The sequence below is a fragment of the Pisolithus orientalis genome (genome assembly GCF_024613125.1).
Source record: "Pisolithus orientalis strain OTSU chromosome Unknown F5J12scaffold_29, whole genome shotgun sequence".
NCBI classification, from domain to species: Eukaryota; Fungi; Basidiomycota; class Agaricomycetes; order Boletales; family Pisolithaceae; genus Pisolithus; species Pisolithus orientalis.
In genome coordinates this window covers 315,838-333,261 of record NW_026260810.1, presented here as the reverse complement: position 1 = coordinate 333,261, position 17,424 = coordinate 315,838, and the positions used below count along the sequence as shown (strand labels likewise).

At 47.9% G+C, this 17,424-nt stretch overlaps 3 protein-coding genes across 3 annotated transcripts; all 3 read right to left on the bottom strand.

Moving 5' to 3' along the window:
- Positions 1–2,057: 2,057 nt before the first annotated feature.
- Positions 2,058–3,422, bottom strand: F5J12DRAFT_285719 (glutathione S-transferase C-terminal-like protein). Its single transcript, XM_051738741.1, has 5 exons — positions 3,191–3,422; positions 2,972–3,143; positions 2,759–2,919; positions 2,157–2,689; positions 2,058–2,067 (listed from the first exon to the last, which is right to left on the bottom strand). Exons 1-4 carry the CDS (start codon positions 3,302–3,304, stop codon positions 2,405–2,407), a joined length of 732 nt encoding a protein of 243 aa, XP_051597432.1. The 5' UTR covers positions 3,305–3,422; the 3' UTR covers positions 2,058–2,067; positions 2,157–2,404.
- Positions 3,423–4,018: 596 nt separating this feature from the next.
- On the bottom strand, positions 4,019–5,245 carry F5J12DRAFT_285658 (glutathione S-transferase C-terminal-like protein). Its single transcript, XM_051738740.1, has 4 exons — positions 5,077–5,245; positions 4,841–5,012; positions 4,628–4,788; positions 4,019–4,555 (listed from the first exon to the last, which is right to left on the bottom strand). Exons 1-4 carry the CDS (start codon positions 5,128–5,130, stop codon positions 4,265–4,267), a joined length of 678 nt encoding a protein of 225 aa, XP_051597431.1. The 5' UTR covers positions 5,131–5,245; the 3' UTR covers positions 4,019–4,264.
- A 1,251-nt stretch (positions 5,246–6,496) lies between these two features.
- On the bottom strand, positions 6,497–7,346 carry F5J12DRAFT_784800 (glutathione S-transferase C-terminal-like protein; the record flags this gene model as incomplete). Its single annotated transcript, XM_051743104.1, has 4 exons — positions 6,497–6,781; positions 6,908–6,987; positions 7,063–7,234; positions 7,293–7,346. 4 exons carry the CDS (start codon positions 7,344–7,346, stop codon positions 6,497–6,499), a joined length of 591 nt encoding a protein of 196 aa, XP_051597430.1.
- Between the last annotated feature and the right edge of the window lie 10,078 nt (positions 7,347–17,424).

Below are 17,424 nucleotides of genomic sequence, written 5' to 3'. Positions count from 1 at the left end.
TGCATCGAATGGCACCGAGATACATGGCTATAAAATATCATGTGCCAATGGATGGGTTGCGACCCTTATGCACACTGTATTTGGCCGCTTGTTATAGTGCAATACATTGTTGTATATAACGGAGACAGTACTATGTATCAGTTGTACTGAATTTTAGGACATTGCAGTAAGTTTTACGACCTTATATTATGCGAGTGGTTTTGTTGATGCATGGACTGACTGAGTCGAGTAGGTGGACAGACCAGAGCTCCCGGATCTGTAGCGTCTGCTCTAAACTTCCGTGACCCGTGAATCCACCCCGATTCGGAAAAAAAAAACATCACAACCCATATGCAGCAATGACCCCTATATATTAATATAATATGCATGCAGGCGGGCGCGTTTGGAATACGATCGGTTCGTCTGTTCTCATTTACCATGAGCGATTCACGTCTGGCGTCACCTTCGCGTTCCGGTGCCACATCCACTCGATTCTACCGGGAGGACCGCGTCTCGGACTAGCCATGGATACGGATTCTCCGACATTCCCGCGCATGGCAGTTATCGTAGTACCGCCCGCGGTCTCCCCATCACCGGTACCGCTCTCTGCTATAGTCCAACCCAGAAAAGCAAAGACCATTGACTCGCATTCCACAGTTTTCGTTCTGGACCCCAGACGAGGACATCGGCGACGCCGATGACGATTTCAGAATCATTCGTGCCGACCCGATGGGCTACTACGTTCAGCGACAAGAAAATGGACGGTGTTTGCGCTCCTGTCGGATATTGACGAGGTGTGGCGGGTGCAATACTGAGGTCAGCATGATGCTCACACGTGAGTCACGTCCAGCTCGTTAATAGTATTGTTAATGTCTGAGAACATATTGGTATCGAGGCAGTTCATCAGGGGGAGATGATGATGGTTTGGAAAGTGTCGTATCGTCCGATCGAGAGAATCTGGCAGGTAAGTGTGCATTAACTCTCGTACTCGTGAGCCAGTTTTGACGTTGACTCGATGCGACGGAAATAACAACAGATCCAACTTCTTCCATCTCGCGCTGACACTTCTGATCCCCTACGTTCCCGCTGGAACAGCTTTTCAACTTCCATGACCCAGCGCGTGAAGGCTTTGAAGCGTAGGGATGTGATCATTCAGATTTAGAAATGGACTGTGCGGATGGACGTTCGGTTTAGATTGTGAAATGTGATTGTGAATGATTCTTGTGTCGTGTCGACCGCGTAGGGTAGACTGCAACCAAAAGAGCGTAATCGTGTTGACCCGGTCCAGACCGTGAGGCCCATTTCCATGTGTATATACGCAACTTGAGACTTGGAGTTCGAATATGTAAGCGTGAAGATTGAAACGAGGAGCCGATCATCCGATCAGTTTCGTTTACAGAGGGCAACTTGCATATATGGATGGGGGATATGATCGATGGTACGCTGGAGCTGGCTCGATCAATTGTATTTTTTCCGCGCTAGCTGCCCGTCCTAGAGCCCTGTAGAGACACGAGCATCGGCTGTCGGAAAACAGATTCTGGAGAGCGCTGGCTTATCCGCATTTGTCGCTGGGCGAATGAAGGTAGGGGTAAAATACTGGAAGTACAATCGCTGATCAAGACGATACCAAATGTCTCGGACCTCTTAGACATCATCTCTTCATTGTAGCGCTCCGATACGATAACATTTACTCGCTTCATCAGCTTCGGGCGTGTATATGCGTCAGTCTTACGCCAGGATTCAAAAAGGGCCATAAGTGCGAAACTCGCCATGTTCTGATTGTCCCCTGCTATGGAATGGGAATGGTGAGGTATGCCGGCGGGACTTGCGCCTCTTTCAAGACTGTCCAATCATGTTAGCAGACCTGAAGGATTCAGTTCGCTCACATGTCCGACAGAAGTGCCACACTTACATATTAGCACGCATGTTCCCTCAAACTCGGACACGTTATTCCGCGAATAGAAAGCAATGGACACCTCATTGGTCGCAGGCACGGAGTCATTATGTGGTAAACGAAGCATCGCGAGAATCGCAATGCAAATAAGTGAATGTTGACGGGCACAACCTTTCCAAATGCTTCGATCCAGACTGAGAGTTTCGATCCGCGTTGGATATAAAATAAGATCGAAGTCAGGACAACGGACAACGGGTCTGAGCCTCAAGGTTGTTGAACTCACAAATGCAGGTTTGCCAGTTATGCACTTGCGCAAGGGTAAGACATCGCTGTCTGACTCGTTCTCAAAGGGTATTTGAACATACCCTTGTTTGACAACGACGATACAGATCGGTAGCTGGTGTCCGACGTCCAACTGCTCTGTACATAAATTTCCGAGGGCACACTGCAACAAAGGTCGGCTGCTCCATTACGTAAGTAGCAACATCCCTCTTCCTGCCATCTCCCGGTACTGTCAGCGTCGCTCAGCGTTCAGTTACAAACAAGACGTTCCTCGATGAATTCGGGTTCTCCAAACACATCCTTAATCCTCTTGTCTGACGTCACCTTTGCGTGGTGGGCGAAAACATGTGGGTAGGCTTGTTCGCGCTCTGCAGTTCCGCAGGCTGTCTGGCCAACCCGTTGAATAGCAACGGCCAGAAAGATATCCGCAAGAGTTATGTTGTCGTTGACAAGCAACCCAGAAGGACGTTTCTCCAGGTAGTTATCGAGGAACCTGATGGAACGTACGATACGCTCTTCATGCCATTTGTGTCGCTGCTCTCGCGATAGCCACAAGGTTCAGGAGTCGGGAGAATTCAGTGTGGAAGTAACAGGTATGCTTACGTCTGCATTATACCCAGGCAGCATATTCAGGCCAGCACCGGCGTATATCATGCTTGCGTCCATATGGATCTCGAATTCAGTAAAGTGGACCCACTGATCTACGAGCGCGGTTTCCTCTGCATTGCGGCCCAGCAGTCCTGCGTCTGGAACGAGAGAGCTCACTGATCGATATTAGTGGTCGGTCCAGATTTTTGGGAATAGCTGTCAGCTCACCATAACGTGCGATGACTGCGCCCTCTGTCAGTTTGAACCCATTGAGGCTTTCGAAGGCAGGGATCTTCCCCAGTGGAAATTTCTGTATAAACTCGGGGGATTGGTTCGTGACGCCGTATTCAAACGGTAAGAGATCGATTTCGAGGTTGGACAATGCCGCTACACTCATGATCTATCATGCAAATGAGCAGCGATATGCCATCGCGGTCAGCAACCTACCACTTTTGTTTGAGGTTGGAGGATATGGCCATACAACTTTCCGATGAGAGTCATATTTGTGTGGAGATCTTGTAAGGTGGGCAGGGCTTGACGTCCAGCTTTATACGTATGCATACGGTTCTCGGTCTCTTGCTCGGTGACCGGTGCTTACGAACATGCACACCGTTGTCTGGTCCAACGTGATGTACGTCTGAATGCTTAGTGCGCGCCAAAGCCTGCGGCGCAGCTGTGGTTTTGGCTTGGTAAGTTGCGCAGGGGAAGGGTGCATATGTTAAAATAGCAACATCCCACTGCGCACGTAGCCGCAGGGCATGGTGCGAGTTGAAGCTCTGGTAGCGAGTGCCATGTTCCATGAGCTTGGTGTTACTGTACTGCGCACTTAACGCTTCAACACAGCTTGTCAGCGTTAATTCGCAGTCCGTCATCTCATTCCCACTGAGTGTGCTTGCCTGCCGGCAAGGCGTTTTTGCCCAGACTGCAGCGGAATTTCTTGGCACCTCCACCCCGTATTCATGGTCTCGCTATCTTCCGAAGATGATCCTTCTGGATTACGAACTGAAAGTCTGGTGACACTGGTATGTGTAGGACCACTGTTTGGCTGGATCACCGGTTAGCGCTTCAGGTTCGCTGCACGTAGGAGATTCGTGCTTTTTGTTTCCCATACTCAGCAACATCATAACGTGAGTGTTGTGTTCACTTCTCCCCGTTGTATTCCAGGGGAGTACACGATCGATCACGAAGCTCTCTATTCCAATCAGGTTGACTTGTGGTCCTTCACCTTTGTTTACCGTTGCGCAGTGACATTCAAACAGCAGGATGTGTCAGATTGAAACCCAATCGGACATTTAGAAATACGTGACAGCAAATTATTATCCATAACCAGACAATGGATAACCATCAACCTTTTCAGTGGGCCTTATTAGATGGATCACAAAAAATCTACCTTTCCGCATACCGGCACTTCTCTCGACAGAAGACTAAACTATCTCCACAATGATGTCCGTCTGCATAGCAGTGGAAATACACAAGATTTATCTCCATCTTCGTTAATATTCTATCTAAGCACAGAGCCAATCACTCGGCTCTGAAAGCAAGAGGCTCATTGACGAATCCAGGCTCTCCAAACACATGCTTGATCCTCTCGTCATTGATTACTTTCGCAAAGTGAGCGAATACGCGGGGATAAACTTGTTCACGCTCTTTAACACCACAGACTGTCTGGCCTGCACGCTGCACGGCTGCGGCGAGGGTGATATCTGCAAGTGTTAAACCGTCGTTCACCACTAAGCTAGAAGGACGTGAAGACAGGTGGTCTTCTAGGAACTTGAGCGAACGTTCAACGCCTTTCTGGTAGTGTTTATGTTGCTATGATCGGCAAAGTCATTGAGATCTATGAGTCAGCGGACTGCGACGCGAGACAAACGAAGCGAAGCGAACCTCTTCACTGAATCCCGGTAGGTACTTCATGACAATGCCGGTGTATATGTTGTTTGAAGGGATTAGGATTTCAGTCTCTGCAAAGTGGACCCATTGGTCTATCTGGGCGCTTTCCTTCGCATTGCGACCAAGAAGGCTGGCGTCAGAAACGAGCGAGCTCACTAACCGTCATGATCAACATCGATGATTACAGATGAGCGATCACTGACTAACCGTAACGAGCGATGGCTGTACCCTCGGTCAGCTTGAATCCTTCGTTATCTTCGAAGGCAGGGATTTTGGCGAGAGGGAACTTCTGGGAGAACTCGGGTGACTTGTTCGTGACGCCGAACTCGAATGGCAGTAGATCAATCTCGAGGCCTGAGATAATTCCAGTGCTCAGAATCTAGTACGTCGAGCGGACGTGAGACAAGCTTGTAAGTGGTCAAACAACATGACGCGAAACGTACAACTTTCGTCTGAGGCTGGCGAGGGTGTCCGTAGAGCTTTCCAATGGGTGTCATCTTAAAATCGTGTAGCAGATGAGTTTGTTGGAAAATGCGCACTTCCTGGAGAACACTTTATATCCATGTCAGTCCAGCAAGATTGGTAATGGCCGTTCTTCTGCTTCCTGTGCGTACATCATGACGCAGGTGAAGGATCTGCTAACCTCATCGGCACCTATTCCCATTCCGATAAAATGAGCATCAGTAATCGCATCGCTACGTCGTCCAGCAACTTCCCCGGCTGATCAATCAATGCGTGGCGCAGCGCCGCGAAGTTTTTTTCCCCCTGTATATGGGTAAGACTGTATGTCCATAGCACTTTCGAGGTTGCATGCATTGACGGATTGGTAAGACGACTGGTCGTACTATTTTCGAACCTGGATGATCAATCTTATGCTGTGCAATAATCAAGGGCCCACACGAGCCCCGCGCGGCTGCAGTAGTTACCATGTCTGTTCGCCTCGCACACGGCGGTCTTACTACTGGAAGGAGATCCAAGCCGCCATGCTGACTGAGCACGAGTACTCCCGTGTGCCTAGGTAAGTATTAGCCTCTGGATATTGGCGGAAACATCCACGAGTCTTTGTCATGCCCTCAAGGCCACGTAGGTTCTTGGCAACTCTATGATTGAAGTACCAGTCTCACCCTGCATCTTGGTCAGCTTTCACGAACCTGCCCATCATCGATCAAATTCAGACTCTTCGCGAGTAATTGACTTCCGGCCAGACCTGAAACAGAGCGGAATAGACCGTTCACTTACCACATGGAAGCGCGGCCTCTTACAAAAGCCACAAATCACCACTATGCGACCCCAGCATCCATGTTCCCTCAAACTTGGGCAAGTTGTACTTGGAATATCATCCTCACCGTTAACCATGCTGATGGGCTCTACCTCAAGGAGAGCAACGGACGCATCGTTGGTAGCAAGCAGGAGGTTACGTGATTCATGAAGAATCGCAGGAATCGCGATGCATACGCGTGGATTGACGGCACCTACCACGACAAATGATTATGGAGTGCGGATTATGCGTACTCCCGCTTTCCTGAGACGTTTGTGTTAACAGGTGCAAGTTTTCCAAGTATTCGACCCGGAAAAAATAACGTCGAAGTCGGGACAATGGACAGCGGACAAGGAGTCTGAACTTCAAGGTTAGCGTAAGACATCGCTGTTTACGCATTCTCGAAGGGGTAGGGTAAGCGACCATGAGAAACGGCATTTGAAAATATCCTCGCTCGACAATGACGATAGCGTGTGGAAACACATTGATAGTGGGTGTCCAACTGCTCTATAAATTTCCGAGGGCACAACAAGTTTGACTGATTTATTACATAAGTGCCAACATCTTTCTTTCTGCCGTCTTCTGCTGCAGGCGTCGCTCAGTGTTCAGTTATACACAAGACGTTCCTCGATGAATCCGGGCTCTCCGAGCACATCCTTAATCCTCTCGTCGGACGTCACCTTTGCGTGGTGGGCGAAAACGTGTGGGTAAGTTTGTTTGCGCTCCGCATTTCCGCAGGTTGTCTGGCCAGCCCGTTCAGTTGCAACGGCCAAGAAGATGTCCGCAAGAGTTATGTTGTCGTTGACCAGCAAACCAGAAGGACGTTTCTCCAGGTAGTTATCGAGGAACCTGAGGGAACGTACGATACGCTCTTCGTGCCATTTGTGTCGCTGCTCTCGCGAAAGCCACAAGGGTCATGATTGGGAAGAATGCAGTGCTGGAAAATCAGGTATGCTTAGGTCTGCATGATACCCAGGCAGGAGCTTCAGGGCGGCACCGGCGTATATCATGCTTACATCCATATAGATCTTGAATTCAGCAAAGTGGACCCACTGATCGACGAGGGCGGTTTCCTCTGCATTGCGACCCAGCAGTCCTGCATCCGGAACGAAAGAACTCACTAATCGAGGTCAATAGTTTGTCCAGACTCAGTTCAAGGGTGTCCGTTCACCGTAGCGTGCAATAGCTGCGCCTTCTGTCAAATTGAAGCCATTGAGGCTTTCGAAGGCAGGGATCTTTGCCAGTGGAAACTTCAGTGTAAACTCGGGGGATTGGTTGGTAACGCCATATTCAAACGGTAATAGTTCGATTTCGAGGTTGGACGATGTTGCTACGCTCAAGATCTACCATCCAATCGACTGAGCGATATGCATCGCGGTCAGTAACGAGCGGGAAACCTACCGCTTTTGTCTGAGGTTGGGAGCCATAGCCATACATTTTTCCGATGGGAGTCATAATCGCGTGAAAAGCTTATGAGTTGTAATAAGCAGGGCTTTACCACCAACTTTATATATGGCTCTTGATCACTTTTCAGGCGACCAATATCAACTAACATGTTACTCGATGCACCCTGGTGTTCGCCTGAATGCTTGGCACGCATCAACGCTTGCGGCGTAGTCGTGGCCATGGTATGGTAAGTTACACAGTAGGAGGTTGCATGTGTGGGAACAGCTACACCTCACTGCGCGCGCAGCCGCAGGGCTTGGTATGAAAGTGACACTGGTAGTGAGTGTCGTAAATTGCCAAAAAGTCACTCTGCACCATCAGCTTGGTGTCAGTGCGCTGCGTGCTTACTCCAGCACATCTTGCTGGAACCCACCACAGTAGGGGTGAGCACACTCAGGACGAATCACAACAAGACAGAACGTGGACAGGCGTGTGGGATTGAACAACCAAGCGTACGCTCTGATACAGGATGATAAAGAGAGAAGGAAGAGGGAAAAGAAGATATCCCTGCGCATACATGTAGCACCGATATATATACCCCCAGGATCCAAACAGTGCAACACAGCGAGAGGGATCCGCATGCCCAGACAAGGAGATAGGAGATGTGATAGCGCGGTGCGACAGGAGATGTGACAGCGTGAAGCAGTAGCGTGAGCGTGAGTGATGCGTGAGTGGTAAGTGTACGCTTACACTTGCTGGCATCAGTGAGAACAGCGCTACCATGCCTGTGGGAACAACCAACAACCTCAGGGACCAGTGTTCCCACAGGTATGATTCTCATGTCCCACAGGCATGGTAGCACTGTTTTCACTGATTTTGGTCTCATTCAAACCACCTAATTCAGAGCTTTCAGTAGATACTACATACATTCAAATTGATGGAGATTTCAAAGAGATATTGTGATTTTTCTCTCAGAGAGTGTGTATCACACCAATGGCTCAATATCTCTGAATTTTGAGACATTTTCTAGTCTTCTTGGCTTAGATATATCATCCACTTAGTATTCCTGAGTTGTCTTAATAGATTCCATTCTCTTTTCATTCTTCAATGCTGTGTATGGTCAAAAAAAGCAGACAGTAGATTCCTTCCAGAAAAGTCACAAATAGTCACAATAGTCACAAAATAGTCAAAGTGTTAATTTCCTGGGGATAGGTATGAGTTGGAATGAAGTGGGATAGGTGAACTGAAAGTCTGGAAAATAAAGATGGACATATCAGATGTCAGTGAAGTACAGGGCATGTGAAAACCAGACTGGCAAGAAGTAAATGAGAAAAACAAAGGATGAGTATCTTCCAACAGAATGAGGGTATATCATACCATGGTGTAAGAAGCAAGATGTGAAGCTCATAGGGGGATCAGAAGTGCCAAAGGCAGAGCACACAAGTATGGAGAAAGGCTTGAATAATCTGTTTTGGCCCCAGGTGTCATGACCGTGCATTTATCCTAAGTCCCCACTTGCTCTGTGCCCCACTCTGCTGGTCTTTCCACTCACTTGACACCAACTCTGCCTGCCCTCTATCACTTATGAACCTTCTCTGACCTGACTTCTGTCAGACTTGGTACCAGCCACTGTTGGAATGTGCAGACCATCCCCTAAGAGATCATGTGACTTCCTTTGGACTTCTCCTTGACAGTGCACAGTCAGGTACTCCACAGTGTGTGCACTGCATGGTCCAGCACCTGGACTGTTTCCTTTTTGGTTTGTTGTGTGTTACCCATCACATGTTTTCTGCCTTCCCTTCATTCATTGTCTAGGAGGTTTTTACTTGAAATTTTACAAGTCCCCATATGTCAGTTCCAATTCCAGCTGCTGTACCTCTGTAGCAGTATAAAAGCATGTACCATACTCTGCTGTTCCTCAGTACAAATATCAACTTAGTCCCTACTCTCCCCTGACCTTGTCTAGCATTGGAGTTGGTGGAGTAGACTTGACAGTATATTCATACTCACACCCTGTACAATCTTGTTTCCTGTCCTCTGAAAAACTTACACCATTATGAGAACTTGAGCTCAATCCCCAAAGAGAGTTTGCCAACAACCTCACTACAGCACTGGCCAATCTGCTGTGGGGAGCTGGTATCTGCTACCTAGTATGGGGTTGTGGGCTCCAGCCTAGGGATAGGCAATCTGAGGGGCTGAGTTCAAACCAAGGGGAGTTGCTCTAGCTGTAGGAGGATGGTAGGGAGTGGATGCAACTGAGTCACACAAGTTGATCAACCTCCAAATTAAAAGTGTGGTGGATTAAGGGGCACATGGGTGTTGAGCCAGCCCAGAAAAGTGGTGGAACTATGCCTACAACTCAGCACTAGGCAGGGGAAAGTGAAGGGATCATGTTGACATTGTTATTCTGCTTGCTCACTCTGTCTCTAACTTGGGAGCTTCAAGATTGTTATTTTCCCTGCTGATATGGACAGGTATAAGTGTAGCTACATGCAGAGTATGTAACTATAAAGTGAGTGACATCAAAGGTCAAAAGAGTGACAGGAAATGACAGGAATTAGCTGAGATTGACATAATGATGGCCATGAGGCCAGTACAGCATCAGCAATCAAAAGAGCAACTAAAGTAAAGGAAGCACAAGGAAGTGCAAGTGGTCTGAAGGGAAGCAAACAAGAATACAGTGAGAGTGATAGTAAAGTGCTTACATAACTGATAGTGCGGACCTGAAGAGTGCAAGTGAGCAAGTGCAGGTGGCCAGAAAGCTGTTGCAAGTGTCAGAACTTCATTGTGATGACCAAGGGGAGTGTCTAGAGGTCACACAATGACAGGGGAGTGACTTGACCAAAAAGAGTGGAGTATTGGGTGAGCTAGAGCATGGAGGGTGTCAAAGATGCTCAAGGGGGTCACATTTGCATTGCTTCTGTCAGAAGCCTGAAGATGCTTAGTAGACTCCCTATTGACACTATACATGCACTCCTAGTGTAGGGAGATCACTCTCCCCACACCACATTGTCTCCCTTCCATCATAGAATAATTCTAAACCTTTTCTGCTCAATGCCACTCTCACACTGAAGGCAAAAGCACTTTGCAAGCAGGTCATTCCAACCTCCATCCACCAATCTTCCATACTCCATCCCCTCATACTGAGATGATGGACCTGACCCTGATCCTGATGATCCTGATGGTGGTTCCAATGGCAGGGGCAGTGGTGACAGAGGTATCCCTGAAGACCTTGCTGAGCTGCCAGAAGACTCACTCATTGCTCTTGCTAGAGCTGTTCATGTGTTTGCATGGTCTGGTTCACACACTGGGGACTCTGCTCTGAAAACCAAAGTCTGTGAGCCTGACACCTTTGATGGCTCCAACCCAAAGAAACTCTGTGAGCTCCTCATGCAGTGTGAGTTGAACTTCCAAGACCACCCCTGCACATTCCACTCCAACAGAGCAAATGTTGGAGCACAGTATGCTGTCCAGTCTACACTGAGTTGATTACATAATATGTTAGGTAATTAGTTTACACTTCATCTTACCTTACACCTCAGACTTCATCATTTCAAGTCTGAGGTACAGTATTATTCCACTACTAAAGTACACCTTTCTTTACTCACTACCTACATGGTTCTGTGTCTAGGCTAACTTGAGTAGCCTTCTGCTCTCACCCTACCCACAAAAGGTTATGAGCCCTGAGCTCAAAGCACTCTAGTTATACAGCTTTTTGACCTATGAACTCTACTTACAAGTCTCAAGCATCTATGGAAATGAGTAGCTCTACTTCTGCACCACCCTCTGCCTTGTCACTAGGTCCCTCACAAACACTCTCCTCAGCCTCTACCAAGTCTAAAACCCCTCCAGTCAACTCTATGATGTTCCATCACTAGAAAATGATGGCTCTAACTTACACACCTGGAAATACAGAGTTTAGATGGTACTTGATATCCATGGCCTCAAGGAAGTTGTTGATGGAAACTCTACAACTGCTCCTGACCCAAAAAATGACCCTGATGGTCATGTGGACTGGGAAGAAAAGGACCGAGAAGCACATGCCCAAATTACACTCACACTGAAGGATGAACCTCTCAGTGGAGTACTCTATGCCTCAACAGCACATGAGATCTGGAAGGAACTTCATGAGCAATATGAAGGATGTGGAAAACAGACAATAGTCTACCTAATTGGTGAGCTCTTTCATGGAACTCTAACAGGTGAAACCTCTATGCAAAGTCAGCTCATCTCCATGCAGCAGAAAGCACAAGTGATTAAGTCACTTGGCCAACCACTTGATGAATCTCTAGTAGCCATAGCCATGGTATCTCCCTGCCACCCTCCTATTCAACCCTACAAATGATCCTCATGTTGTCAGACAACAAGCTATCTGTCAAAACAGTCATATCACAGGTCTTAGTCAAGGAAAAGTCATGCCAGGTTTCTGAAACCCATAGTGCACTCATGGCTAACACAACTTCTCATCAGAAAGGAAATGCAAAGAATGATGAAAAAAAGAAAGGGAGATGTACTTACTGCAAATATTGTGGGTACAACGAGTCTGAATGTTGAAAGAAAAAGGCTGATGAAACTAAAAGAAATGTGTCAGAAGAGAAAGGCAAAAAGATGGAGGAACATACAGCAAACCTTGCATGTTTTACCTCCAGTAATGATGAGCCTCTTTGCCTCTTTCTCACACAGCAACAAGACAGTTTCCTGGGATTATGCTTGGGTCCTTGACTCCAGTGCATCTCTGAACATCTGTTGTCAGAAAGAATGGTTCCTCATTCCTTGAACCTCTCTCACCTGCTCAAGCAATAGTAACTGCAAGTGGAAACTCAGTCCTTGCTACCACAGTTGGGCAAATCACTCTCAAAATGGATCTTGGCACTGCTAAACCCTATCACATACTACTTCAAATGGTATACTTTGTTCCCCAGATGCATGCAAACCTATCCAGTTGAGGAGTTCAAGTTGTTTTCTCTCAAAACAGCTGCTCCCTGGTTGCAGATGGCCAAGCTATTGGATATGGTCAACTACAAGGTTCACTCTACCTTCTCACAGCAGAAACATACCTACTTTGTGAATGCACACTTGTCCACCAAACTTCTTTGCTGCTATGCAACACTCCACACAGTGTGGCCACTGGTGCAGTGCTCAGGCACAGTCCTGGACACCCTAGCAGGCTCCACACACTTGTTCCTTTGCCCACAGAAATGCCAAGTGCTGGAGACTGTGTTAGCATGGGCTTGCAAGTAAATATGGACTCACTACAAGTGGTGTACATGGCATGTGAACACCCTCTGTTACAGAGGGTCCACACCACAGTGCAGTTCCTTCAAACACATGTGCTACAAGCCTCTACATGCCCTATTCAATCCATCTAAATCAAAATGCAAGCTCATATGCACCCATTCCATCTGCAAGTGACATTATGACTGACCTGCACATGGGTGTACCTATTGATTGCATGAGAAGTACTGTGCACACTACAAATTGCTCTTTGTTGCTCCCACTCCCTCTTTGTGCCACACATGAAATCCTGGCCAATACAGAAACATCAGTACAATGCACCTGCTCACCATACTGTAGCAAATGGGCTCACATACCTGATACACACAGCTGTGGCTCACATAGGACTTTGCTCGCATGCACACACCTGGGATTAATAAAAAACTACATGGTTTCATCAAGCCCACACTTACTACCTGAGAACTGTGGTACAGCATCCCTCCAAGGTGTAAATACAACTCCAAATGGGTTGGGGACACTTTCTTCTCCTGCTAATGCACCCATTCAAGCCCAACAAACCAAAATCAAGTCAAAAAACATACCTGGATGCTCTCCAAGCACAAGCGCTGAAAGTACAACCCCAAGGCCTGAAGATGGAGGTGCTGATCTTGCAGATCAGCTGCTATTCTTGAAGTGGCCATCAGAGAAGGTCCTAGGGGGCACAAATGAGACACTGTGGGTCCCAGATCATGTGCTGTCACTGCACAATGATCAGGATTAGTGCACACTCAAGAACAACCCACTTACCTTCAAAATGGCTCCTACAGCACTCCAAATGGCCATCAAGCACTCTCTAGGCCCCCTAGATTGAGACTTGAGGTGAAACGGTCACTTACGGCCCATAGTGTCTTCATGCTTGGTGCCTGAGACTCAGAACGAGCTCAAACAGCTCATTTTTACACCTAAATGGCCAGATCTTGATGATTTGTGCCATATTCTTGAAGTGGAGGGCAGTGGACTGAACCTACTGGTGGGGGTTAGTAGTGGTTTAGTCAAGAGAGGTGGCACAGGTGAAATGAGAGGTGTGGAAGGCACAGCACTGGCTCTGCAGTGTGGCACAGGTGCAGCTGGTTGCCCAGTCTTGTCACACAACTGTGACACTGTCACAACTTGCCATGACACATCAACACATCTTGACCACTGTAAACCCCTTGACAACACAAGCCATACATCATATGACAGGGCTGTGCACAGTATTCACACAAAGAACTGCACCACACACATGCCATGTCAGCCATGCATGCACCTGCTGATCACCATAGATGAAATGCAAGTCCCCACTCATCCAAATGCTTCACCTGCTATCCAATACAATGCTGACGATGTTTCTACACCTGTGCTACCACAGTACAGGTTCTCAGAGGTATGCACTTGATGTCCAAGTGTCTAGCCATTTTTTTTTACTACTCATCTCATTGAGGGGGTGTGTTGGAGCATAGTATGCTGTCCAGTCTACACTGAGTTGATTACATAATATGTTAGGTACTTAGTTTACACTTCATCTTACCTTACACCTCAGACTTCATCATTTCAAGTCTGAGGTACAGTGTTATTCCACTACTAAAGTACACCTTTCTTCACTCACTACCTACACAGTTCTGTGTCTAGGTTAGTAGATAATAAAGACTTTGTCATTTCAAGTCTGAGTTCTGTGTCTAGGCTAACTTGAGTAGCCTTCTGCTCTCACCCTACCAACAAAAGCAAAGGTAACCTTCACTCAGTCCTACTTGAAGGGTATGGCTCTGGCTTGGTTCAAGCCAGACCTGCTAAACCCCAAAGACTATGACCATCTGCTCTGGATGGATGACTATCATGAGTTCTTACACAAGCTCACAACTAATTTTGGTCCACATGATGCCATAGCTGACACCATCCAACAGCTCAAGAACCTTACTATGAAAGACAGCTCTTGGATCACCAAATATGTCATGGACTTCAATCATTGGGCTTCACAGGTCAAGGACTATGGTATTGGTGCACTCTGCCAATGCTTCTATAGCAGACTTCCAGACCACATCAAGGACAAGATTGCTCCTGTCAGAAAACCTTCTACCCTCACACAACTCTGTGAACTTGCCTAAACCATTGATACACACTACTGGGAGCACAAGGCAGAAGTCTCACACACCACCAAGTCCACAACTGACAGGCTGCAGTCTTCCAACCCCAACAATAAGTCTAAGTTGTCCTCCTCCTCCTCTGCTCTGAAGTCTGATGCCAAGGGCAAGGGCAAACAGAAGGATCTGCCCAAGTTGGATATTGCCCATCTTCTGGGTAAGGATGGCAAGCTCACCTCTGCTAAATGCCAGTGTAGGATGAAAAACAACCTCTGCCTCTTCTGTGGTGAGGCTGGCCACTCTGCTAAGGACTGTCCTAAGTCAACCTCTGTCATATCCATGACTCTTGGACTCAATCCTGGTCCAGTCCAGACCCCTAGCCCCTATCTCCAGTCAAGCCCAGTCCTAGTCCAGCCTAGAAAACCCAACTCCAGCCCTAGATAACCCAACTCTGGCCTGAACAACTCAAGTCTGGTGTTTTACCCTTGTCTCCAGTCCATTCTGGCCTCCTGGCCTTGTGCTGCTCCACCCCAGTCCTCCCAGGTCCATGTCTGGGTCACCCAGACATAACTCCAGTCTGTTTTCCTTTGTTTGTACTGTATTTAGTCTAGTCTCCTTTTGTCTGACTCTGCTTACTGTACAAATCCTGTGTCTGACCCCAGTTATGCCAGTCACCCAGACTTTGACTATTAGCCTTGGCACAGCCCCTATGGCTGTCCACACTCTTGCTAATCATCTTGCTAATAGCTTATTCACAAGTCCAGCTTCATGTTCATTATCCTGGACAAGCCTCATGTATTTAACCCCTGTACATACTTTGTAGCACTCCAGTCAGAATATCAATTTAGTATTACCCTCAACTCCATATTACCCCTTGAGTCTACTCTATAGCTAAGGCTGAGCCTTAAGCTATCCCCAGCCCCAGCCCTGGACCTCTCCCCAGCTTGCATAAGGGTACAGCACATAAGCTGAGAACAAGGGAGGTAGATCCAACCCCAGACTGGCTTCCCCCTGTGTGCACTCCAAGACTGGTCAGTTTCCCATGCTACTGGCCTTGTTCCCATGCTCCTGGCCTTAGCCCCTGACATCTGGCCTTAACTCTGGTCCAACCAGACTTGGCCCCTGTCACCTAGTCTTGAAGCCTGGTCACCCAAGGGTAAACCCATACTTAATAGTATATTGTCAAGTCTGGGCCTACTCTGACCAACTCTGACACTGGGTGAGGTCTGGGGAGAGGTTTGGAAGCAAGTCCAACAGAAAGAGCAGGACTCTGACTGGCAGAGTGTTGGCAAGAATGAAGTCCACTGAGGTAAGGGTGGAGTGAAGTGAGGGCATCGGGTTTAGCTCATGTGCTACCCCCTTGCACAATCTCAGCCCTCGTATTTCAGAGGGGGAGTACAGGCAGACAGTTGGAGGTAACTCTGACAGACAGAAGACAGAGACAGAGGGAGAGGAACTAAGTCGATATTCATAATGAGGAATGGTGGAGTATGATACATGCTTTTATACTACCATGGAGGTACAGTAACTGGAATCAGAAGAATGGGTAACATAGAACATCCAGAAAAGGAAACAGTCCAGATGCTGGACCATGTGGTGAACACGCTGCAGAGTACCCGACTGCGAGCTGTCAGGGAGGAGTCTGAAGGTAGTCACATGACCCCTCAGAGAATGGTCCATTTGGTCCAGTAGGAGAGCAGTGCAAGTCTGACAGCAGTCAGAGCAGAGATGACTTGTGAACATCAGGGGGTGGGTGGTGATGGTGTGGAGTGAGTGAATGACTGGCAGAAAGGGGTGCAGAGTGAGTGAGGACTTAGGATGAATGCATGATGATGACATATATTCTGACTCACACTTGTGCAAGCCATTGCATCATGTCTAGGTCCTGCTCTAGAGCCCCTACCCATGACCTTGCCTATTGGGACCCATTGGGCTACCTCTCATCTGACTCCAGAGCCCAACCCAGAGATCTCTGCTGAAGCAGAGAGGTAACTGGTGACCCTCAGCACTCTGCACACCCCCAGGTTGCATTACCCCCAGCACTATGTTCCTAGTGGTTGAAACTTAATGCATCCATTCCCTTACTCCTGATCCCTGCACACCACTTGTTTCCTCCTGACTCCAGACTGGCCATGCCAGCCCCTGAGCTGGACTTACAATCCAGACTCACCACCAACCCCAGTTCATGCCTGAGCCCACTTCCAAGTCAGAGTTACCCTCTGGACTTGCCCCTGAGCTGGCCTCAACCACCAGACTCACTTCTGTTGGCTCCCCCAAGCTACCTCTGACCCCTGGCTGGTCACCCTGGTCTTCACCACAGTCCTTGCCTCAGTCATCCTAGCACTCTAGCCCTGCTGTCTTGGTCCAGTTCTACCATACTGGATACTGTAATCACAGCACTCATTTGACCTCCTGACTCCCTGATATTGATCTTCAGACCTCTGTGCACCTCTGGTGCAGCCTCCAGTCCCAGTGTGAGTCAAAGTGTGGTTCAGTGGTGAAAACCAACCAAAACCAACACAAAAGACAAAAAGAGTGAGTGGTGGTGTGCCTATGTGGTACCTAGATGGTAGAACCTGTTCTTTGGGAGGGTTTTTGTGAGCTATAACACTCAAAGATGAGTGCTGAGGGTTGGGGGTGCTCCTGACAAAGAAGGAGCAGGAATACAAGAGAATGTGATAGGGTAGACTGCTGTCAGCCTACAGAAGGATGGATGATGACTTAATTTGATGCTCTGAGCTGCACTGAGCTCAGGGAGGACTTGGAGTGAAGTAGATTGATGATAGATGATAATAAGCAAAGTAGATGATAGTTAG

What these genes read in the sequence shown, in the direction of transcription:
- F5J12DRAFT_285719 (XM_051738741.1), bottom strand. Translation starts at nt 3,304, where the DNA reads ATGCATACGTATAAAGCTGGACGTCAAGCCCTGCCCACCTTACAAGAT. An exon ending in TCCAACCTCAAACAAAAGTG is followed by an intron (nt 3,144 to 3,190) that starts GTAGGTTGCTGA and finishes TTTGCATGATAG; the next exon opens with ATCATGAGTGTAGCGGCATT. An exon ending in CGCAGTCATCGCACGTTATG is followed by an intron (nt 2,920 to 2,971) that starts GTGAGCTGACAG and finishes AATATCGATCAG; the next exon opens with TGAGCTCTCTCGTTCCAGAC.
- F5J12DRAFT_285658 (XM_051738740.1), bottom strand. Translation starts at nt 5,130, where the DNA reads ATGACACCCATTGGAAAGCTCTACGGACACCCTCGCCAGCCTCAGACG. An exon ending in TACAGCCATCGCTCGTTACG is followed by an intron (nt 4,789 to 4,840) that starts GTTAGTCAGTGA and finishes CATGACGGTTAG; the next exon opens with TGAGCTCGCTCGTTTCTGAC. An exon ending in TACCGGGATTCAGTGAAGAG is followed by an intron (nt 4,556 to 4,627) that starts GTTCGCTTCGCT and finishes TGCCGATCATAG; the next exon opens with CAACATAAACACTACCAGAA.